Genomic DNA, 10,033 nt, shown 5'->3' on the forward strand with positions numbered 1-10,033 from the left:
CTTATAGCTTGGGCTTCTCACAGTTTAACAAATATAAATGAAAAAAAGTATAAATATATGTTAACCTAGGACAAGGAAGTGTTCTAAAACAAAAACAGTATCTATCTTGAAGAAACTGGGCATCAGCAAAAGTAAGCAACTAAAAAAGAGAGAGAGGCAACATTTGTTTCATAATTAAAACTTTTTCATCTTTGGTGCCTGCTCCCGCCTCCATTTACTGGTAATGGCTCATTTCTCCAAACCTAGTTTCAAGGTGTAAAACCGGAACAGTCCAAATGAAGCTGTTACCACTCAACAAAAACGTTTACATAGGCTTTGACACAGAAAGTTCAACTCGTCAAGCAACCATGCACTCAAAATGAAGACGACTGCATCAGCAACAGTATTCCAGAGCGACACGCAGTAATGTCACACACTAAGCTGCCTTTAGCATCATCTGAATGATGAAACGAGACATTAAGAAATCCACAGGAACAGACTAAGACAACTTCCTGCGCAACAACACAGTTCTACTAAACAAAGCACAGTAAAACTAGTTTTGTCATGTTTGGATTTTTAAGTCTACAGGTCAGCATACTATTAAAGTTTTTTTAAGGGGATACATAGCTTTAAATAAAAGAACAAGCAAAGAAAGTACGTGAAAAGCTTTGGAAGGGAAAGGCTTCATTGTTGATTTTTTAAATTGTTTAGTACAGAGAGCTACCAGCGATCCAGGTAAAAAGTGTGAAGTTCAACAGTTTGAAAGGGCACAACCTAAAGAGAAGTCAAACTGCAGAGGAAATGGAGTTTTTTTTTAAAAAAAAAAAAAAAAAAAAGAAGAAGAAGAAAAAAAGAAAGAAAGAAAGAAAACTTCCCTATTCCTTTCCCTCCCTCAAATTCAGATGCAAAATTCAGATAAACAGCTAAAGCTAACACTGACAAACTGACAACTGTTTTTCTTATCGAAAAGGAGGATCTAAGAATTACTTAAACTTGCTGATGACTTATATTATTTAAGAATTATCTGAATTTGAGTAATTTATATACTCTACTCAAATAAGGATAAACTCAGTGGGCTAAGTCTGCTAAAACAGTCAACAGCATTTTGGTACACTATCCACTTAAAAAGGACAACCTTGGACGTTAAATATAGATCCTAAGAAAGATCAGCCATAAGGGTCATTTCTCTGATGGAACGGTATGGAATATAGTGCTAACTTAAGACAAAATAGGATAAAGTTCTTCAGTATGAAACAAAACATTAAGAACTCCCTTGTTCCTTTCATTCTGAAAGTCACTAGTCACTGAAGGGTGCAATATCAAACACGTGCTTTTCTTCTACAAATGAAAACCTGCGTCAAAGCATGCAGAACAAAATTCATCTGATACAAAGATTCATAGACACTGCAGACCTGAATACAAATACAATTACATTACCTGCTGTCTGAAAGAGGAATTCGAAAATGCATACTCTGCAGAATGAAGAAAAGAATCAATTTCAAGAATTAAACTAGATGTTTAAATCCAATGCATTTCCATTGTCCAGGGTCATAACATTTTTTACTCCTTAAAAAGTCATGACAAAATTACTACTGTTTATTCTTGTACTTCCTAGGTGGAGCTGGAGTATCTACACTCAATGAATATCTAACTTGAAACTGGAGAAAACACACAGTCTTCTTAGCAGTGTTGGTAAATATATGAATCAAAGACACTACTCAGAAAAAGCAACGTTCTTAGTCCTAGATAATGCTATACTGTGGGACGAATAAGACTTTTCTAAGCAGTGATATGTCTTGCCACGTATCTTTGTATAATATGTAAAAGCACCACTGAATGATTTCATAAAAGTAACAATCTTGTATCGAAGTTCAGAACACAGCAATATCCACTACTTTCACAGTACACTCCAGAAGGAGATTTTGTCAAGATTTTATTAAATGAGCACATTAGCAAATAAAGTTAAAAAGAAACAAACTCAAAAAAAACCCACCACCACCAACAAAAAAAACCTTACACAGTTTCCTAGAGGTAGCAGTCCACAATTCCTTTTATAGTTATCTTTAACAATCTGTTTTTCATATTACCGAGAAGCTTACATGTTTTTTTTCCTCTCTGTGGTTTTTCAGTTTTGACTATTTTAATAAATAATGGACACCATAGGTGATCCTAGAGCAGAATTCCACACCTCAGCGCCACATAGCTGGAAGACTAAGTTCACTGGATGTCATCATCATCAAAGAGATCTTCAAAATCTAGTCAGAAAAATAAAATAAGGTAAATTAATCTTAAAAAATATATAAACTGCTTTATATATACACACCATATACATATTATTCAAGTACATTTTTTCCCTTATTGGGATTAAAGACAGAAAAAAGTGTGAATTGAGTATGTAACAGTTACCGCACCATCAGTTACCAGAAGTGTTCCATCGGGATAGGGGAAGAGACCCAAGTACATAATCTGTACCCCAAATCAAACAAACAAGCTACTTCGCTTCTACCATAAAAGCTTTGGAATTAAATTCATGAAAGCAAAGTAAAACTTGAAAAACTTTGTTTGTTTGTTTGTTTGAACTAGATGCATTAAGTAGCTATCACATTCAGAATGGTTTAGCCATGAAACCTAGACTCCAGAACTAAACAAGTGTCAACTGCATGGGACAGGTCTCAGATGCATGCACTTTTGCAGAATTTTGGCTTTAGTTCATAGCATCTCAGTGTACATGCTTATGAACTTCACAGATAGATAGTTTCTGGTTTCATATTTATGATTTATTATTAAAAAAAAAACACTTTCTTAAAAAAATTATTTAAGAGAGCATCAAACTGGAAAAGCATTGGGATATAATCTGCCAACCTTAAAGCAAAACTTCAAGAAAGTACTTGTTCCTGAATATGCTGGCTCTTACAAAAAGAGAGGTGCCTCTCAATTGTATAAACTATATCAAAACTAAAGTCATTTTTTTGGTGTAATTTTTTGGCTGTGTTTTTCCACCCGTATTCTAAGCTATTTAATCTCAGAAGGAACACCACTGTTTGTGATATCATCACCACAACAGTAAACATTTAATAACATACCTCAGTCAGACACTCAGTCTTGAGCTGCGAAAGAGTACTTTTTTAAAGCTTTTATTGACCAGACACAAGATGACCTACATGGCTGGATGGCTGCTTCCATCTACAACTGAACCCAGCTGAACAACTACAGGAGTATGCATGCATGAGCGTGAGCAGGGCTGACTTTCAATTGCAGAAAACATAGCAAAGCCAAAGTTTCATTAGACCTTAAACGCACAGAAACATGCACACGTCCTGCGAGATACCCGTTTACCCACAAAGCATCCACACCTGAAGCCAGTGCAAAGCCCTATCGTGCGCGTAACAGATTTTGCTCGTAGGAACAGCTCGTTCGCCAGGCCGCGAGAGAAGAGGCGAGGCGAGGCGAGGCGGGCAGCACTTCCCCCCGCGCGCAGGCGGGGCCGCGGGGAGGCCCGGTACGAGCAGCGCCCACGAGCGGCGCCGGGCGGCCTGCACCGCCGAAGAAGTCGGCGCGCACCGCGGCGCCGGGCGGCCCTTACCGTTGAAGAAGTCGGCGTGCACCGCTTTCTCGTTGGCGGCGAGGTCCATCAGCAGGCCCGTGCTTCCCCCTGCCTGGAAACGCAGCCGCTGAGGACCCGCCACAGCGCGGCGCGGCGCGGCCCCGCGGCCCCCCCGGCCCCGCTCCCCTCCCCGCTCGCGCCCGCACCTCGTCGAGGTCCACGTACGGCCCGGCGCCCTCCGGGAACATCTCGTCCACGGCCGGCTTCATGGCGCAGCCGCCCTCCTCCTCCTGCTCGCCCCCACGGCCCCGCTTCCGGCCGCCCGCCGCTCAGCTTCCGCTTTACGGCGCCGTCGAGCAGCTGCGTGGCCGCTCTACACGCGGGGCGAGGCCTCCTCTCTATGGTGTCCCCCGTCACCCGCGGCGGGCCGCGGCCATCTTGGCGGCTGGCGGGTGGGTGCGGCGGGGCAGCGCGGGCTGCCCGGCGGCGCTGGAGCGCGGGCTGCCCGGCGGGGCAGCGCGGCCCGCAGCGCTCAGGAGGCAGGAAGCCTCCCTCGCTGCTGGGCGGTGGCTGGCGTGGCGTGAGGCTGCTCGGAGCGGAGGACGGCTGTCGCCGCGTGGCAGCAGCCCCGTGGGCGCGCAGCGCGGGAGAGGCAGGCGCGCCCTTGGCAGCCGCTGGAGACGGGGCAGGAAGGGCTGCGGCCCCCTCTTGCTGGCGGGGGGAGGAAGAGAAGGGGGGAAACGCGAGCAGGACACAGGGAACGTCCTCTGATTTATTTTTGTCCTGACAGAAGAGCCCCAGGAAGAGCAGCGGGCAGAGGTGTTGCTGTGCCGAACCCCCCCGGTGAGGGGCCTGTCGTGGCGGCAGGGCCAGCAGCAGAAATAGCAGACAAACCGAGCGCGGCGGGGCGCAGCCTGCGTTTGGAGGCGCTGGCACTAAGGGCAAGAGATCTGGCCGCACACCATCAGAGCTCAGCATCTTCAGACACGTCTGCAAGAGCACTCTGCATTTAACGATCTCAAAAAACTCACAAAAATCAAAAATCAGTTTATTGGCTTTGCACAAAAGCAAAAAACAGAAAGCTAATTTTGTCTGTGGTTATATCTACTTCCTGCTTTATAAGACTAACACGGGATTTAAAGAGCACTGAAAATAATGCAAGCATCTGAACTGGCCGCGCAGGTGGGTTCAGTGGCAGCCACAGATTCCCTTAAAATCTCGGCAGCAGCTTCAGCAGAGATGAGCAAAGTGATTAATGCTCATGGCTTGGGACGTTATAACCAAAATGACTTCCAAAAGGGAATTGAGCAAACAAGGTTTTGGCCATTTCATTGATCCTGTTGTAGGCTCCCAGGGTCCGGAAATACTCCACATATGACCAGAAGTCACTGGCTGAGAAAGGCCAGTATGGCATGGCTACAGATTCCTGGTAGAAATCTACAATGAAAAATTGCAGAATCAGATTAATAAAACACAAAGCATTTCTGTTAAAGCTCAGGCCTCGGAGCCGACATGGTTTAGGGATCTCAGACTTACTGGGAGGCTAGTGACTTCCTCAGGCCTGTGCTCTTTTACATGCTTCAGCCCTTAGTGCCCCCTCTCAAAAAATTGTTCTGATGGAGCTGTTATCCTCTGCTCCAGCTGCAACAGGAATGACAGACACTGCAGAGAGCAGTGACGTGAATGAGACACTAGACCCTTACATATGGCTCTCAGCAACTGGAGCAATTGAGTAATTCCTGAGGCTTCCCAATTTCCAGCAAGGCACCTGACTGTTGAAAAGAAGCAATTGCAATTTAAAGTCACTTCCCGCCGACCACCACCATTCCTCCTCTACTATATTTCTTCTGCCACCAAAAATAGGAGGCAAGAAGAAGAGGTTATCATCAATGCTCTGCAGCTGCCTGCAGGCAGGTCGTCCCTCTGACCGCAGAGGGAGAGCACGGAGCCAGGGAGCTGTTCCCCATCCGTCTCAATGCAAAGGCAGCCGGCAGACTGCGGTGCCAGCTGGGGCTGCCCAGGGCTCAGGTCTGCGCTGCCCTGCATCACCTGGGACTTCAGATTGTTCTCAGCAGACAGCAAATGAAGGGCATTGCCACTTTGAAGACTGCCACATGCGTGCCTATTCTAGGAATATCTGAGGCAAACTGAGATACTCTTTGAAATCAGATTTCAAATTCAGTAGGAAAAGGAAAGCAAAACAATTCCAAAAAACACCAAGAGCTGGGTCCCGATCCCGCCAAGCACAGAAGCATATTCAAAATGTAAATAATGGCTGAAACCATAGTTATAAATGTCTGTTACAAAACTTATCCCATTATTCTGATTTAAATTAAAGTCTATTTAAATAAATGGGAGTCATTTCGTTAATTAGACTCCCCTTTGGACCAAGGTCCCTAGTGGGAATTAAGACCCTTCAACAATCCTATCAGACCTTAATTTCGTAGAAGTAAAATTTGCAGTGCACAAGCACAGATGGCATATAACAAATCAAATGAACCAGTCAAATGCTGTCTGCAGAGCAGAATTCACTGTTTGTGTCAGCTGACCTTAAATTCACTTTGCAGTCTGCTGACTGACCCAGTATGAAAGAAAAACTGTAAATGATGATAATGAGTAACAGAATACTACCTGGAGGTTTTATTTTTTGATTGACCTGTGACTTGGTAACCACAAGAAATATTTGCTGTACAAAAAATATAATAGTGCCCTCTGTGTCTTGTATTTGTGAAAACACAAGTGATATATTCAACAGATGTTTAGAGATATAAGGAAAGACAATGGAGCAGACGAAAAATGTTTTTTTGAAAGTAATCAAATTAAGATTCTACTCTGCTGTTCTACATACATTTCTGTTTTACGTATCTGTTACGATACTCTTGACATTTATATCTATGTACTCAGGATGCTACTGGCTATCATGCCATTTATGTGGAGATGCACACCAGCAATAGGACTTCACTGCATTGTCACTGCTGCATCTGTGCAACTTTGAGGGAATTATTCCAATATTTTTTGGTTGGATTTGCAGCAACTTGTAATTTTTAACATTTTTGTTGTGGAACTTCTGGCCAATAAGCAAACACACATCTAGCATTAAGGTTCAGGACAGTGCAGCTAGAAATCTAGTGGTTTTTGAAGTGACACTTGCATAAAGCAGATAATGACTTCACCCTAACCTCCTTGAGGATTTGCCTTTGAAGAATCACATTTGCTGCAAGTTTCTTCATTTTAAGATTGCAAATACATTAGCTCTATCATTATGCCTACTAATACAGTAGCTTTTAAGTGATTTTCTAAAGAAATTTCTTAGAATTCCCTCTCCTCTTTCTCTAGCAGAACTAGATGAGAACACTGAGAGTCTGAATCTCAGCCCACGGAGGTTAGTAAGCCTTCCTGCCAAAATCACTGGTAGGGATCAGGTTTGGGAGTTACAAATGACTCTAATTGTTAGTGAAACAAAGGAAAAAAACATTAAGAATTACCATCGTCATCCTGGATTGACTGGGCATCTGTAAACAAAAGGAAAACTCATCAGCACCACTTCTCATCCAGAAGTATTTTCTGGTTACAAAAGGTTTGCTGCATAGCTAGAAGCTGGCGAGTTCTTTAAAGCACAAGTAGGTCCCTACTTGTAGCCAAACCTTTCGTTTCTTGAAACAGCTGAATAAAGAATTCCTTGTTTGCAGTCATTCACTAGCGTAAACCAAACACTGTTCAATACACAAGCAATATTTGATACTAATTATTTTTCTATTTAGTAACAAATTATTTCTGGCTTCTTGAAAAAACAAACAAGAGTTAACACAGCAGTAGTCTTACCTGTTGGCATGTTCATCAGCATACAGAAGAAAAATAAGCCAATAAACTTCATCTTTTTGTCAGTTACTATTTGTTTCTGGCAAATAAGCTGAAATAACAGATTTATTGTAGAAGATCAGTATTTATTCAAAGCATATTATTTATTTATTAGAAGAATCCATTCTAGAATAGATTCTAATTAACAGCTTTGGCATAACAAGATCCAATTACATTTCCTTACAGTTTCTTAAATGCAAAATAAAATGTTAGAAGAGCTACGCTAATGAGCTATGTACTGTATTTTATTTTTAGGCAGAATAAATCCAGAAAGGTCCTCTGAACTGAGAAGAAAATAAGTTTCTTGGAAATATTTCATTTTGTGGCTAATTTAATTTTACTTTATAAATTACCTATCCCCTTTTCTTCTTAGAGTAGTAAAGGTCTGTAGCTCTGAGTCAGCTACAAAACTCCAGAAGGATTTCTATTGCTGTAAAATAGCAGCACCATTTAAGGAAAAAGGAAAGAAACGTCACCAAGTTACTACCCTAATCTCATTTTGTCACCTTCATCTGAAAACATTTTAACTGCTCACATCTGCGTTATATCGTAAGCCCATCCATATCAAGAGACTACAGAATAAACTTGGGCAGTATTTCTATATTTTGAAGACGGAAGAAAGATCAGAATTAAGTTCAGCAGCAAGTTCAGCCATTACTTTTATCTCCCCATTTTCTTCTCTTCAGACAGACTTTTATGAATTGTTATTTGAGCAAATTGCTAACAGCAGGAAGTTCCTTCCTTAGCTGAAGCACCGAACCATAAATGTTTTACAGTGATTTTGCATTCTTACGTGGAATTGTTAAAATCAAGGTCTTAAGATGTACATAGGGACCAAATGCCCATAGAAATCAATTAGCTTACATTAAATAAGGCCCTAATGAGCTCAGCTATGATGGTGAGCACACCGCAGCCTTCAAGGAGGGTTGATAAGGCATTGTCCTATTATATTGATTTTTCCCCAAAGACAAGCAGGTGCTTTGGGCTCCACCCTTTGCAGGTTGCTTCATGTATTCAGCACTTCAAGAAGCTTGGAGCAGACAAGCAGTTTGGAGGATATTCCAGCAACGTGCACCTCTTGGTTTTCTTTTGTCATGAAACTCCGGACGGCAGCAGCACTACCCGAGGAACAAGGTGCAGCCAGAAGAGCTCTCGCATTCGTGCAGCTGTGGCCAGTTCAGGTCACGTTGTGAAAGTTCGCAGCTGTTGTTCCAGGCAGCTCTGCTCTGGGCAAGGAAAGCGTGAAACACCAGTGCAGAACTAACCACTCACGTTCACCCTACGATGAGCTGATCGCACAGTGCACTCTTTGCTTCCACTGCAGTCACTAAGCCTACGTGTCCCTGCAAGCTGGGAGTTTTCGATTGCCTTTCCTCTAAGTCCACAAAAATAAAAATCACTCTTCTGTCTTGGTCTTAGAGATTTAATACTTGCCCCCAACACGCAGTGTGCTTGTGGGATGGGACATTGCCCCCATGCTCTATTTCACATCCACTTGTCTGTCACCAGAATATCATGCAAGGAAAGTCTGCGTACTCGCAGAAAGGCTGGGAGCAGACAGACCCAAGCAAGTGGCCTGGCAGGAGGCCCCAGCTTTGCTGGAGTTTATTCCTATCCACTTGCAGAATTAAGACAGTCCTGCCAAGAATTAAAGATGTCCCGGGCAAGGGGGGGGGGGRGGGGGAGGAAGAAGTGCTTTGTAGCATACCAAGCTGTGCCAACTCCTGTGGAGACAGGAAAGAAAAATATTATGAAAGCAGAACCTATTCCATCTCTAAAAGGCTTTAATTCCCTCTGTCCATTTTTTTTAAGGCCTGCAGGAGTGGTTCCTGTAGCACCCATGTACAGCCAGCACCCTTGCCCCAATTGCCTGATCTACGGCATCTACCCCAGGAACGAGGTATCCCCTCACTCTGGTGTCCTTCGGTGCAGCCATGCGTTCAGCAAGCTGTGAAGCCAAACCGCGCTTTCCCTTTCACTGCCTAATCCTCAGATAAGCCATGGGAAGCACTGACATATGCTAGGACACACACAAAGTTGTTAGCCATAATTATCATACAGCTGCTTCTGTGTGCATCCATCAGTACTTTTTTTTTTTTATTATTATTATGGCTCTCAATAAGGTAGGCATAATTCCAAATGGGTGGTAAGATAATGTGTTTTGGATGATGACAAAGGAAAATAACATTACTGACCTAGGTGCATCCTGCAACTGTCCCCTTGAGGAATTACTGCTGCTGTAGGAGGATGCAGTACTGAGGTTACCGGGGTCAAGATCACTCAGATCACAACGTGGTCTGCTACAGCTCTGATCTTACTAGGAGAATTCATCTAACTAACTACTGAGCCTCAAGATGACATACATTGGTAGAGTGCCCCACCTCTGCCTCCTTTAGTTTCTTATTTTGTCTTGTGAGACTTGGAATCACCCACTTTCAGTGCTAGGAAGGATCACAGATCTGATGTAGTGTGACAGTTATCTAGCAATTACAGGCTTTCAATAACCGAGTTTTCCATTTATTAAAGCAAAGGTTAGAATTTCAAATAAATTCTTGGATTTTCTATGCTAAAAGCAGCCTAGGAAATAAGCGAATCAGAATTAATATTTATAACAGTTACATCAGGGGATTAAGCCAAGAAATAGTTACTTTA

The 10,033-nt window shown here is 42.9% G+C and overlaps 2 protein-coding genes and 1 long non-coding RNA gene across 4 annotated transcripts; 1 reads left to right on the plus strand and 2 right to left on the minus strand.

The window, feature by feature from the left end:
• Positions 1-1,874: 1,874 nt before the first annotated feature.
• COPS9 (COP9 signalosome subunit 9) lies at positions 1,875-3,852 on the minus strand. Its single transcript, XM_085306086.1, has 3 exons — positions 3,730-3,852; positions 3,563-3,635; positions 1,875-2,234 (listed from the first exon to the last, which is right to left on the minus strand). Exons 1-3 carry the CDS (start codon positions 3,790-3,792, stop codon positions 2,197-2,199), a joined length of 174 nt encoding a protein of 57 aa, XP_085162212.1. The 5' UTR covers positions 3,793-3,852; the 3' UTR covers positions 1,875-2,196.
• A 79-nt stretch (positions 3,853-3,931) lies between these two features.
• Positions 3,932-5,875, plus strand: LOC146595239 (uncharacterized). The gene is made up of 2 exons (XR_014895971.1): positions 3,932-3,975; positions 4,314-5,875. It is a non-coding gene; the product is annotated as an uncharacterized LOC146595239 (long non-coding RNA).
• OTOS (otospiralin) lies at positions 4,556-8,318 on the minus strand. 2 transcript variants are annotated; one of them, XM_085306085.1, is made up of 4 exons: positions 8,246-8,318; positions 7,346-7,433; positions 7,009-7,035; positions 4,556-4,960 (listed from the first exon to the last, which is right to left on the minus strand). In XM_085306085.1, the coding sequence occupies exons 2-4, from the start codon at positions 7,395-7,397 to the stop codon at positions 4,776-4,778; spliced, it is 264 nt and encodes an 87-aa protein (XP_085162211.1). In that variant the 5' UTR covers positions 7,398-7,433; positions 8,246-8,318; the 3' UTR covers positions 4,556-4,775. The 2 variants fall into 2 exon arrangements, with proteins under 2 accessions (XP_085162211.1, XP_085162210.1); XM_085306084.1 differs by lacking the exon at positions 8,246-8,318 and adding an exon at positions 7,735-7,786.
• Between the last annotated feature and the right edge of the window lie 1,715 nt (positions 8,319-10,033).

Source organism: Rhea americana, unplaced genomic scaffold, assembly GCF_003343005.1.
Source record: "Rhea americana isolate MKP2758 unplaced genomic scaffold, rheAme1 scaffold_231, whole genome shotgun sequence".
NCBI classification, from domain to species: domain Eukaryota; kingdom Metazoa; phylum Chordata; class Aves; order Rheiformes; family Rheidae; genus Rhea; species Rhea americana.